This window comes from Nipponia nippon, unplaced genomic scaffold, assembly GCF_047370975.1.
Source record: "Nipponia nippon isolate SJK-2023a ecotype South Korea unplaced genomic scaffold, ASM4737097v1 scaffold_15, whole genome shotgun sequence".
Taxonomy (NCBI): domain Eukaryota; kingdom Metazoa; phylum Chordata; class Aves; order Pelecaniformes; family Threskiornithidae; genus Nipponia; species Nipponia nippon.
In genome coordinates this window covers 612,025-624,667 of record NW_028262331.1, presented here as the reverse complement: position 1 = coordinate 624,667, position 12,643 = coordinate 612,025, and the positions used below count along the sequence as shown (strand labels likewise).

The window sequence follows — 12,643 nt, the reverse complement described above, 5'->3', positions numbered from 1 at the left end:
TTTTCTTTGAAGAAGAATAAGGTCTGTCTCATGACAGACCTTGTGGTTTTCTATGTTGCATAATACAGAAAAGTGCCATTTATTACAAGAGAAGAGCTGTCAGTTCTCTGTTGAACTAAGACTTTTCTATAAACACATCCTGTTCTTTCTGCTAGGGAAGATTGTTTTGTCTGTAAATATCACAAGAATTGTAGACAAAAATAGGTGTTCATTGCCGATGACACAAGATTAGGTAAGAAAAATGTCAACAAAAAAAACCAACTCTGAGAAATATTGCGGGAATTCTGGCCAGTGCAATGGAAGTCTGAGCCCAGCCAGGCTGCAGGAACCAACTGAGGATATCGTCTCCTCTCTTTTATGCTCTGGTCCCCTCCAAGCTCCTCCTTTTGGGTACCACATCTCTCCAGGTCCCTCTGCTCCCCCTCTGGTCCTCTCCAGGTCCCTCCATTGGGGTCTGGACCCCCCCCGTCCTTTCCCTATGCACTGTGGACCCCTCCAGGCCCCTCCCGTTGGGCTCCAGTAACATGCAAGTCTATGCGCTCTGGTCTGGTCCCTCTAGGTTCCTCCATTTGCCATCTGAAGGATGTTCACACCCTTACCCTGAAATGAAACCTCACCTCAAGAGAGTTCTTTGGATATCAAATGCACAGTACTTCATCTTCAGAAGGAGTAAGGAGAAACAGGCCATTCCAGACCATAGACCTCATCTTCGCTAACTGTGTCCATCAGGATGTTGGCGGTTTTCCATCTCTGAAGGCTCTCCACTCTTGTGCCAGACCCTAACCTGAACTCCACAGGCACTTCAGGAGATCCAGGGAATGTATCTTGCAGCTCTGAATGTGAACATGGAGCCTAGAAGAGGGAGAAGGAAATGTGAATAACTGAAAGGGATGAATTTAAGCTTAACCTTTCTCCTGAGTCTCTCCATAATTGTCCAACGACAGTATTCCCTCCACTCACCCCTCTCTTTAGCTCTATCACATTTGCTGGCCTTGCTCTACTCACCGTTCATGTGCCCAGTGACAGAGCTGGTGTGAGCATCTGGTTTCCAACACATTGATGCATCTGAGCACCAATGCCTGGGCATCCATCCATGCCTGTGGGACTGTGCCAAGCCCGACTCAGTGTCAGGACTATGCTCCTCCCTGGCCAGTGGAGGAGGGAAATCAAACTGCCCAGCGAGACAGAGGCCAGGGAGGGTGGCAGTGCAGGCAGACCCTCCTTTGGGCTGGGAGCTAAGCATGGAGGAGAAGTTCCTACATCCAAGCTATTGCCTGCTGATAAATCCCCATGGGAAAGGGGTGGGGTGCCAGTGACATAGCAAAGCATTTCCACACCTCTTGGGCATAACACTGAGAACCCAGGGAGCGCTCTGGATATCTCAGGATGGGTTCCCAGAGCCAGCTCCCACCTGAAACAGAGATAGGAAAGTGCTTCTAGGACTGTGCTCCAAATAGGACCTTTGTGCTCCAAAGGAGAGACCAAGGTTACTGCCAGACCTTGCTCAGCAAGGATTTAGTTTTGACAGACACCTTTTCTTCGTTTCTCCAAATCCCCTCTTCCAAAGCCAAAAGGCAGGCAGCAACCTGGTGAAAACCCCACAAGTCTGCATGATCAGCTTGCCAGCTATAGGACGAAACACTGCCTGGTCTGTCTGTCAGACTGCCTCGGTTAGCAAAGTCTGGACCTGTTTTCACAGGGCCAAATGTATCTATACTGGGGAAGAGAAGGGGATTGAGGAGGCTGGGATGTTCCCAGACTGGGAAAGGAGGTTGGGGATGGTCGTCCAGGGACACGTTTCCTGTTGGATACAAGGAGATGGGACACAGACCTCCCACCACCTCCCTCTCCTATGTCACCACCACTGATGTTGTGACTGGTGCCCAGTTTCCTTTCCCAGCATTGCTGGGATGCTGATTTCTGTATCAGCCTTAGCTCTGTGCAGGGCAGGTGACAGCAGTAAGAGCAGTACCCGTGCTGGGTCTGCAGCAGGGGCCGGGACGGCAGAACCCACATCCAGGGTGGGATCAGGTCCTGTTGTGGCCCCTGGGGCAGGGTGACAGCCATGGGCTCCTGCGGAGACCCTCTGAGCAAGCTGCTGTGATGGCCGAGCGGTGAAGGCGTTGGACTTGAAATCCAATGGGGTTTCCCCGCGCAGGTTCAAATCCTGCTCACAGCGGGAGCTTTTACTGGCAGCCCCTGCCCTCCTGTCCCCAGGAGGGACAGACGGACACAGACCTGTCACCCCTCATCAAGGGACCCTGCATTCCCACCCCGGCCCTGGCCCTGATCTCCCAGGGAGCCCTTACCTTTAGGAGAGGGCCAAGACGGCATTCAGGGGAGCAGGACTTCACCTCTCCTTATCGCAAGAAGAAATCCTGCAATGGCATGTCCACCCCACACAGCTGGGTCACCCCGCTGTCACCTGCAGCCCGTCACCCTGCTCCCTACAGCCCATCACAGGCTGGTGGCTGCCTTCCACCTGGGGTATTTTTCTGCTGGGGGGTGCAGCCTGATGGCAGTGGGGGGGGGACAGGAGGCTGCTGCCACCCTCCAAAATTCAGCCATCCCTGACCCAGCCCCAGACACTGGGTGTGGGAGCTCCTGAACCCCGTGCTGAACCCCAGGAGCTGCTCGAGGGCAGTGCAGCCACCCAGGAAAAGGCTGGGACCTGCGGTGGCTGGAGGGACCCCCTTCCCTGGCTGGGAATCGAACCCAGGCCGCGGCAGTGAGAGTGCCAAATCCTGACCACTAGACCACCAGGGATGTGGTGGTGATGATGGTGGACCAGTTGGTGGCCAACAACTAAGCCCTGAAGGGACAAGGACACTTGGGCTCCACAGCCCAAGGAGAGGACTGGATGAGATGGATGCCACAGCCCTTCTGGGGGACTTTACAGGGATGCCTGCTCCCTTCGGAGAGCTGTGGCATTGGGAAGACCCTCTGTGCAAGAGGACCTCATCTCTGCCAGGCCTTGGAAGCAGGAGGTGGCTATGCCAGGACTCTCATCATTGCTGAAGGCAGGTTTGGAGAAGGCAATGATGTCCAATGGTTCAAGAAAAGACTTAGCAGTCCCCTGGGGGTTCACCAGGGAGGCTCAGTCCTGATGATGTTGAAGCATGGACCCCATTTGTGCTGCTATACATTGCCAGGCTCACGTGACACACCTCACACTGGGCACAGGCGATCCAACTTCATGGAAACAACAGCTCCAGCTCCCAGTGCACAGCCGCGGTTTCCCCATAGTCACCTTGGGAGAAGCTGGTGTAGGTGCAGGCTGATTGTTGTCAGCAGAGCCTTCGCTGTTCGGGGGAAAAGGGGGTCCGAGCCCTTGTGCTGGTAGAGGGAGTGTGTCTGGAGTCCCCCTCCCTACTGGTTTTACAGTAACATTTGCATCTTGTTTTCCCCTAACAGCTAGTTGGGGCCATCTTTTGAGACTTCATCTGTAGCTACAATGACTAGGCGATCCCAGTTTCCAGAAAGTCCTTCTGAGGGAGCAGAGACTTTTGCCTTCTTTTACCCTGCAGAAGGAAGCCAGCCTTCGTTAGCCAACGTGCTCGGGGAGCTGTGCTGCTGGAGGGGCTGGACGGGATCCCTCCACCTCTGTCCTGCATACCACACATAGCCTGTTTCCTTGGCCCTATACATTTCACTTAAGAAAATAAGACTTAAGAATACATTTCACTTAAGAAAAAATAAATAAGTAAATAAAGAGGCTAAGTCAAGCTGGGGCAAAAACAAAACCAGATTTCTCTCCCACCACCTGCACTCACCTCCTAGAAAAGAGGTGAATAGGAAGATGGAGAGGGGCTTGAAATGGGCCCCCCACTCGCTGGGTGGTTGCTACCAGCACGGGCAGCACGACAGGGCGCTGCAGAGCCCCGGACCCCTGCCCGGGTCAAAGAGCCCAAAGGAGAGCCCAGGGCTCAGGGTGCCGCTACCACTGTCACCTGCCCCCGCAGCACCCAGCGCAGCGGGGTTCAGACCCAGAGGCGAAGGAGCACGGACACAGAGGATGGCACCCAGCGGGGTGCCAGGCTGTGTGCAGGGAGGAGACCCCCACCCGTGCTCTTGGGTGGGAAGGAGGAAGCACTGCAGGGCTTCTCAGCAGATGGATGAGCTGTGATTGAGATGGAGATGAATGAAAGGGCTCCAGGAACATTTCCCACAGAAGACAGCAGGGGGCCCGGTGCTCCTTGGATGCTCATGGGTGGTTGAGAGGGGACATAAATGGACAGAGAGAAAAATCTCCCTGACTTGCAGGGGTCAGTGCACACAGAGTGGGGAAACCTCCTTGTGGCTTGCCTTGTCCCATGTAGCTCCCTAAAATGGCCAGTGCCATCTCCCCTCTCCACCTGAGGCCGAATCCCAGCATGTTCCCCCCTGCAGCCCTTCCGTGGCATGGTCTGGAGTCGCAGTGGGACATCTGGCATCCAGCTCCCCTGTCCCCATGTACCCCGATCTCTGCCCAGGTTTCTCTGCAGTGCCTGGTGGGTCCCAGCCGCCGGCTGCTGCCTTTGCCACCACCATTCCCTGAGGAGCTGCATTGCAGTGAGCAGGAGAGGGCAAAGGGAGGCAGTGGGTAGCTTTGGAGGAATGCAGAGTAGGACGAGGAGGAGCGCGGGGAGGAGTATCACCCTCCACAAGAGATGTCCTGGAACAAGGATGAAGCCACGAGGAATGGTCTGCCATCTTTCCAACACTCTGGCATCTCTGCCGTGATGGTCAGGGCTGCAGAATACACCTCCAAAAACCTGCACAAGGCCAACCCCCCCGAGTGAGGGGAAAGGCTGGGCTGTGCAACGGTCATACGGGATTATGCCTTCCTTTGGGCATGTCGGGTGCGGGGAAGAGGGAGCTGTGCTGGGCTGAGGCGCAGCCACCCTGCGCTTTCAGAAAGATATGCAGATGTCATGGTTTCAGTTGCCTCTACAAGCTCTAACAGAGCATGAGCTCTGGCAGTCTTGCGGTTGGGGGAGCGTCAGTATCACTCTGTGGTTTCTCAGATCTCTATCTGCACCTGCCAGATATTTTGTCATAGACAGTAACAGCTCCTTCCTCTGCCAGCAGATCTGGGCACACCAAAGCAGGCTCACTTGCATGTCCCATAGCAGGACAGTCTCCATCTGTGGTGGCAGAGGAAGGGGAGATGAGTGACTGCCACCCCCCCCAAATGCAACAAGGAAGCCATGCAGCCCAGCAGCCGCATGTTGCAGCCCAGGAGTGTGTGGGGCCATGTGGTGGGGATGTAAAAACCTGCTTTCTACAGGCACTGCTCCTTCGAAAAAGAAGTCCCAACCCCAGGACCAGCCTTGGGGCAGCAGGGACAGGTCAAGGCTCAGTACACAATGCAATTGCTGTTGTAGCGAGGAGATGAGGCTGAGACACATCACCTTGCTTTGCACCCCTACATGGATCTGGGGCATGATACATGCATAAATTAGACAGAACAATAGGCTAATTACAATACTGGAATACATGCAATACAGAGGTGGCAATAAATAATGCCTCTCCCCACCTCCAAGAGCGGGATGTCCCTCGGCAAATTCCACCTGAGCTTTTGTCCCTTGCAAAGCCTGAATACTTGCTGGCATGTTGCTGTGCTGGCCCAGAATGCCACCACCGTGTGTTTGTGACAACCCCGTGGTGTCAGTCACTTGGTTCAGCTCCAGGTCCTTCACGTGCTTTTGAAGGCAGGAGTCCTCAGGGTCCCCAGGACACCATCACCCCCATGAGGATGGCTCGTGGAAGGATGAGTTGGGAAAGCCGTGGACTCTTGCACACCCCAGCAGGGTCCCTGGCACAGCCCATGGGGACGCTCCTGCAGCACTGGTCCTCACCCGCGGGGACTTTGCAGTGAAGGGGACACTGTGGGGAGGCAGTGCCCCAGTACACCCAGACACAAGGAGGTCTCTGAGGCCCCCACGCAGACCCATGTGGTGTGGTGGGGGAGAAGGAGAGTGAGAGCAGAGCAGCACTGCCCTGCGGTCCCCACTGCATTACGTGGGCCATAGGGCAGTGAGGAAATCCCGCGGAGATGAGCTCGTGGGGCCTCGTGAATGGCAGTTGTCGCTGGGAGCCGGGCATGAAAACACCCGGAGAAACCACAGGCTGTGAGCTGGCAAATTTGGTGCCTGTTGCAGAGAAGACGGAGGTGGAAAAAGGGGAAATGCTCCCTGGGGCATCCCGGGGAGCCCATCACCTCGTGGCAAGGGCAGAGCCAGGGGGCTCTGGGCCGACCACATCATGAACCCTGTGACTGTGAGTGTGCACAAGGGGATGGGGATATGCGTTTGCACGAGAGCTGGTCCCTTTCCACTCCCTGGGCAGGGGAACCTCCTGCTCTGCCTTCTGCATCCCACCTTGTACCAAACCCGCACTGGCACGTGTGTTTGCCCCATGTTTCTGGGAGAAGACGGTATTTGTAGAGTCAGACCAAGTCAGGCTTCCCAGGCAAGCACTCCCCTTACTGGCTGATGCTGGGGTGTGTTAGGAGGGGTTTGGAGGTCCTGAGCTCCATACTGGAAGCACAGCACTGAGGATGTTGCGGTTTATGGTGCCAAGACTGCCAGCCCAGATCTACAGTCTCCAGGGCGCCAGCCATCCTTGCTGCCTGCACAGGCAGCAGAGCTCAGAGCTGCCCACACTGCCCACCTGCATCCACCTTGTGCACGTTCCAGACACACCATGGGAGCAAGAACTCCCCGGCGGGACCTGCACTGTCCCCAAGCCATTTTGCGGGTCTGAACACCTTTGTCCTCAAGGCCTGGGTCCTTGAAAACGACACTGAGTTGACGTCCTCCTGGTCCTTTCGGGAGGATGCTGAGATGAGTTTAATGGGTGCTGCTGTCATGTTGGTGAATCTAAGTGTGAACCTGCTGCTCAACAGTGGTTTCATATCCTGTCTTGGTCAGTATAGCCCTTATGTGGGTGATTTGCTCACACTTACCTCACCTCGCACAAAGGCTATTCTGGTATTTCCTAGACCGGCTGCTTCCTTTTTTTCAGCATTTTTGAGGTAAAGGTGCCGTGACATCAGCTCTCTTGCGCTTTGGAAACTCCAAGTATTTATCTTGAAATCTGACTGACAGGGCTTGCCACCATCCCTATAAAAAGCAAGGACTGAGCCAGTGCCTCACACCAGATACAGGAGGAATCTGCTGTGGTCCTGCCTCTGCCCTAGCAGCTCCTCTCTGTCCATAATGAACGTCTCCGCAGTGTGCCTCTCCATCATCCTCGTTGCTGCCCTCTTTTCTCAGGCCTCTCCTGCTCCAAGTGAGTACAGCATCTCTCTGCTCTCTTGGGGTGGATTTTTGCTCTGACTGGCAGTAATTTTGAAGCAGAACTGGAAAAAGTTAGCTGCAAAGGTTCGAAACCTGTGTGAATAGCATCTCCTGCTTTCATGGCACTGGTCTTCCTTTCTAGCATCCTTTTATCTTAGGGATGAATTTTACTGATAAGTATCAAAGTTTTCAGGTTTTGCCTCCCCTGATTTTGTTGCTGGGCTTTAGGAGTGGTCCCAGGGCGACTGAAGGGATTTTTATCATTGGAAGTGAGTGCAAAACATTTAACAAGCAATACTAGCAATGACTTTAATTAAGCTTTGGTGTTCACAGCAATTTCTTGCTGACTTTCTGGGGAAACAGGAAGAAAAGAGGGCTCCACAGCTGATTTAAGGGGATGGTCGCCCAAGCTCTCGGCTGGGGAATGTGCAGTTTACTGAGTGATAGACTCATGGTGGCTTTCCTCATCTCTTCCAGTTGGGGCTGATGCAACTGTGTGCTGCTTCAGCTACACCTCACGAAAGCTGCCCGAGAGTCATGTGAAGGATTATTTCTACACCAGCAGCAAGTGCTCCCAGCCAGCAGTTGTGTGAGTACTGGCTCCTGCTCTGGGCTCTGAGGAAAGGCTCTGCCAGCCTTTGGGGTCTTTGCTTCACATCCAACGGGGCTAAGAGCGTGGTGGTGTGAGGAACCATACTTGGAGTAAGGGAAGGGGGCAGCCGCCGTGGGTCCCGTGTGCAGCACATGAGCACTCATCCTCCCCAGCTGAGCAATAAATGTACTCCTTGGTCTCCTTGAACCATCCTGGTCCTGGGAATAAGGTGTGGGAAGGAGGTCCCTGTGTAGCCAGCAGGACCTCCCAGTGGCGATGAGCCCAGTGCACATCATGTGCCACATGCAAGACTTGCACCTGATATAGCAGCCACCCACACGCCGCATCCAGGCTCACCCCCGCACTGAACGTGGCCAGGAACATCTGAGCATGGCGGGGTTCTCCCAGGGGACCTGGATCGCTCCCTGTCCTCTGGGTTTTAGCAGGCTCTGCAGCCCCCTGATGCTCGGGGGTTTGTGGGATGGGAGCCTGGAGGGGAGGTGATCCCCTTGGGAGCCAGCGCTGACCACAGGGCAGGTCAGCATCTGCCCAGGAGGTGACTCAAGGCCTCTGTGTCCCTTTCCCCCTCTGGGGCTGTAACACCTCCCTGCCTGACTTGACAGGTTCATCACCAGGAAGGGCCGGGAGGTCTGCGCTGACCCTGATGCCAGATGGGTGAAGGAATACGTGAACACCCTGGAGCTACAGTGAGCGCTGGGAGCTGAGAGGTCTCTGCCCTGGAGAAGTCCTGCAAGACCATCCAGCAGAGTCTTGGCACCGACCTAGAAATCCTGCTGTTGAGCACCAGGACCTGCTGAGCCACCTCAAGACTCCAGAAGTTCCTTTTGTTTTGCAAAGGTGTCATTTATCCGTGATAATTTAGCCACCCTTACTGGCAGCTGTGATGCTGGGGACCTCCTGGCCTTGCAGACCCGTCTTGGCGTAGCCTGCTGTGTGAGATGTGGCTAGACTGTCCCCTCCTTGTGCCTCTGCTGCTAGAATGGGAGGGGGATTTTATCCCCAGAGCTATTTGTGGGAAGTGGTCTGTTGAAATTAGGTATGAGTGCTGTCATGTAAACCCAGGCTGACTTCCGAGTCAGCTGGCTGACTTTTGCCGTGGCAAGGTACATGCCGTGAGTAGGAGCTGCCTCCTTAGCCGAGGAAGCGGGATGCAGGTTGCTTAAGAGGATGCTCATTGTTGAACCACATTGTTCAGCCTTGTTGTCAAAACGCTGTCTCTTGCTGGTGCCAAAGAATAAAGATTTTTTCTCTCTGTGTCAGCTCTGGAAGAGGTTGTTTCCCTCCTGCCTGGGAAAACAGGGCCGATAGGACCCCATTGAAACCATTTTGGGAGAGGCAGGGGAAGAAGCCCAACTTCCCAGCTGGAAATGCCTCAGCCTCCTTAGCCCTAAAAACCTTCCCAGCAGCCGCGCCACGACTCCAGCACCTCCCAGGGCTGATGCAGAGCCGGACCTCTCCCCCAGCCCCTTCCCCCCCCATATCAGTAGCCAAGGCCAGGAGCTGGTGGAGCTGGACCCACTGGATTTGCCACTGCGGGTTTGGCAAAGGGATGTCTGGAAATCACAGGGTGGGAGTGCAGCGGCGTCTCTGCCGTGAGTTCGAAGGAGGGTGGCTCAGGGGCTGGCCAGCCAGGACCACGTCCCCAGCACAAGCTCCTGTGGGGACGCAGCCCGAGCTGTGCTCGGCTCTGGGGACGCTCTGACGGTGTTTTGCTGCAAACAACAGGCACCAATTATCTGCTGTTCTTCAGCTGCTTTGGGAAGGAAACCTGAATTTGGCTTAAAAAAGCACAAGAGATCTTTTGCACCAAGTAAAACCAACAAAAGCACTTTATCAGCCTATGGTTTGCATTTAAAACTAGCTGATATCTTTGTGGGTAGAAAATGAAACTGCCGGTTCTCACCTCCCTGCCGCTGAAGCTCTGCAGGGGGAACGGAGACCTTTGCTCTCCGGGCTGTCTCCATCAGAGCTGTCTGAAGCAAAAGCTCAGAAGCTTTAGTATCGTCCCTTGGCCAAAAGTATCCCCACCTGGCAGCTTGTGCGTGTCAAATCTTCACCTCCCAGGACATTTTCCTCCACGAAATGAGCTACTCATCACCCCGGGAGTAATTTCTCAGACCCCCCTCATTGCTAGCAACGGATGATCCCCCATAATTAGCAGCAAGCAAACCAGTGTGAAATATAGTGTCCATAAAATACCCCCAAGCCCACTGGTGCCATGGTGGTCTCCAAATGTTCAGATTGTCCCCTGTTTTCCCCTTGCTCATCACCACCTCTCCACAGGTCTCCCTGTTTATTAACCAGCATTTCCTATTGCAGTTCCTTATTAACTGCCTCAAAGTCTCTATTTCTGGCAGGAGCCGAGGCCACAGCTCTCGTCCACCGCTCCTGGGGGGTCTCCGCAGCCTGGGACTGTATTCCCAGCAGCGACTGCCTGCATCAGTGCAGGGAATGGATGCAGAAACCTCACAGAGCCCAGGGGCACAGGGGAGGCTCTCAGAGGGTCCCGAGAGAGGAGGGGGCTGCCCCAGCCATGAGGCCAGGACCAGCAAGGGGCCTTTGCAGCCCTGGTGGACCCCAGGCTGAGCTGGCAGAGCATCCTCCCAGCGAGAGCAGGCAGCGGAGGGAGCCCCGAGACATCGGTGCACCAAGAGCTGGTGCCACAACCTGAACCGATCTTGTCCCTGCGTCCTGGCAGGGCACCTGCCTGCGTGCTGCCCAGGTGCTGAGGGATGGAGAGAGGTCCCAAGGATCCCAGGGATGGAGGGCGTCCCAAATCCTTGGTGAGGGGGACACAGGGCGGCACAGCCCCAGGCAGAAGAGGGTGGCTGTCCCTGGGGATGGGGAGGAAAGGTGTAGGGGAGTGGAGGTGGGTGCTGAGGGGTGGGTGCAGAGGGCAGTGGGGCATCAAGGAGATGCAGAGAGAATGAGGTAGGGAGCTGGGAGGCTGGGAGCAGAGGACAGGGGCAGAGGACGGAGAAGGAGGATGCGGCAAAGGAAGGGATCCCAGTGCTTAGGTCTGGGATGGGAAGAGCCCTGTCGGTCAGTGGGATTTACAGGCCCAGGGGCTGGGGGCCAGGGGTGCAGCCCCACAGCCCACCCTGACAGCGGCCTTGCAGAGTGAACAAAGACCTGGCAGGAGGAGATGGGGGACAATGTGCTCCACAGGGAGCCAGGGCCCAGCTCCATCCCGAACTGGGGCTCACAGCGGGCTCAGGGCTGGCTCCCCACACCTTTCCTGCGCATCCAGGGGTCTGGGCTGTGGAGAGCAGGGTTTGGAGGGTCCCAAAAGGACCACTCTGCTGGGGGTGGGTGGGAAGGGGAAGCCTGTGCATCAGGGAGGAGTGCCACCAATGTCCAACCTCAGTGATGGAGACAAGCGTTATGAGCAGAAGGCTTTATTCCTTAGAGACGGTGTGAAACCATGTCTACAGAATAAGGGCGAAAATTGCTAAATAGCAGCACACCTGAAATGCCCCAAAGGTAGAAGAGGGATGCCCCAGAGAAGCTCTCGAAGGAGCCCAAACACTCTGCAGGCTGGGCAGGCAGCTCAGCGGGAGGGGAGAGGTACAAGGTTCTGTTTTGCATCCCTGCAAAGCAGCTCTGGCACAGCCCGCTGTGGCAGGAGGCGAGGGGGGCTCTGGGACACAGTCCAGCAGCAGATAGAAGCAGGGAAAGGATACAAAATCAGCCAGCTCCTCCTGAACATGAGACTAATCAAACAGTGCTCATGTTGGTTTGCTTTCATATGGTGGCTCCTTCAGAACTTCGCAGAAAGATTTTCTGCTATCCCTCACTTACAGATGGGGAAACTGAGGCACAAGCTTGCCTTTGCAGAGCTAGGCTGGGTGAGGTGGGCTGATGGAGCCAGCAGTCCCTGTTGGGGTTACAGGTCCCACTTCTCTGCCCACAGGACTGTGACGAGTGAGAGGCGAGCAGGTCACGACACCAAAATCATTCCTTTGTAAAAGGAGTGGGAGAAGCTGGGGCTGGCCCTGGGCTCCCAGGGGCCAGAGCTGGAGCACTGGGGGACCAGGCAGGGGTGGCCATCTCAGGGTGTCCCCAAAAAGTTCACAAATGCCTTCACCCAGACAGTGTCAGAGTCAGTGCAGACCTGGTGTTTCCTCTGGTGATGAAGCTGGGAAGTGGGGAGGACCAAGAAACATTTGTGGTGAGGAAGGGATGCACCGCCGCAGAGCTGCACTGAGTCACACCAGGGCTGGGGAATGTCCTTTTTGTGACCGTTGCCTGGTGTGGAGGCAGCCAAGGGGAGGTGCCGAGAAACTAGAGAAGGTCCCTGGGCCAGACTCCTGGCTCTGCCTCAGCTTGCTGCTGGCTCCCACAGGCAGGGAGAAGGACCACAGACCACAGACCCAAGTGGCCACTGCAGAGCGTGCAGTTGGTGTCTCCTGGGGACGGTACCTCCTCTGCTGCATACCAAACACCTCGCCTGGGAGCACTTTCTCAGCTGTGCTGGGGCGGCTGCACCCCTCAGGATACCAGGAACAACCTCTCATCCTCCTTCCACTGGGCTCATCCCAGTGTCAGCGTGGGCAGGTCCTTCTCAGCCATCTCCTTGCAACTGGGAAGCATCTCTCCTTGCCAGGACTGAGTGATGGCCAATCCCAGATAAGACCCCAACAAGTCCCACTCTTCATCCCAAGAGGGAGAAAGATTTATGGGGCTGAGCCAAAGGCTTCCTGCATGGGCAAGGGCCTGTACCCACACAACAGTTGGCTGCTGGCAA

At 55.7% G+C, this 12,643-nt stretch overlaps 1 protein-coding gene and 2 non-coding genes across 3 annotated transcripts; 2 read left to right on the top strand and 1 right to left on the bottom strand.

The window, feature by feature from the left end:
* The first annotated feature begins 2,097 nt into the window (after positions 1–2,097).
* Positions 2,098–2,179, top strand: TRNAS-UGA (transfer RNA serine (anticodon UGA)). The gene has a single exon. It is a non-coding gene; the product is annotated as a tRNA-Ser (tRNA).
* A 515-nt stretch (positions 2,180–2,694) lies between these two features.
* On the bottom strand, positions 2,695–2,766 carry TRNAE-CUC (transfer RNA glutamic acid (anticodon CUC)). Its single transcript has one exon. It is a non-coding gene; the product is annotated as a tRNA-Glu (tRNA).
* A 4,269-nt stretch (positions 2,767–7,035) lies between these two features.
* On the top strand, positions 7,036–9,137 carry LOC104012432 (C-C motif chemokine 5). The gene is made up of 3 exons (XM_009464808.2): positions 7,036–7,275; positions 7,761–7,872; positions 8,499–9,137. The coding sequence occupies exons 1-3, from the start codon at positions 7,203–7,205 to the stop codon at positions 8,584–8,586; spliced, it is 273 nt and encodes a 90-aa protein (XP_009463083.1). The 5' UTR covers positions 7,036–7,202; the 3' UTR covers positions 8,587–9,137.
* The last annotated feature ends 3,506 nt before the right edge of the window (positions 9,138–12,643 follow it).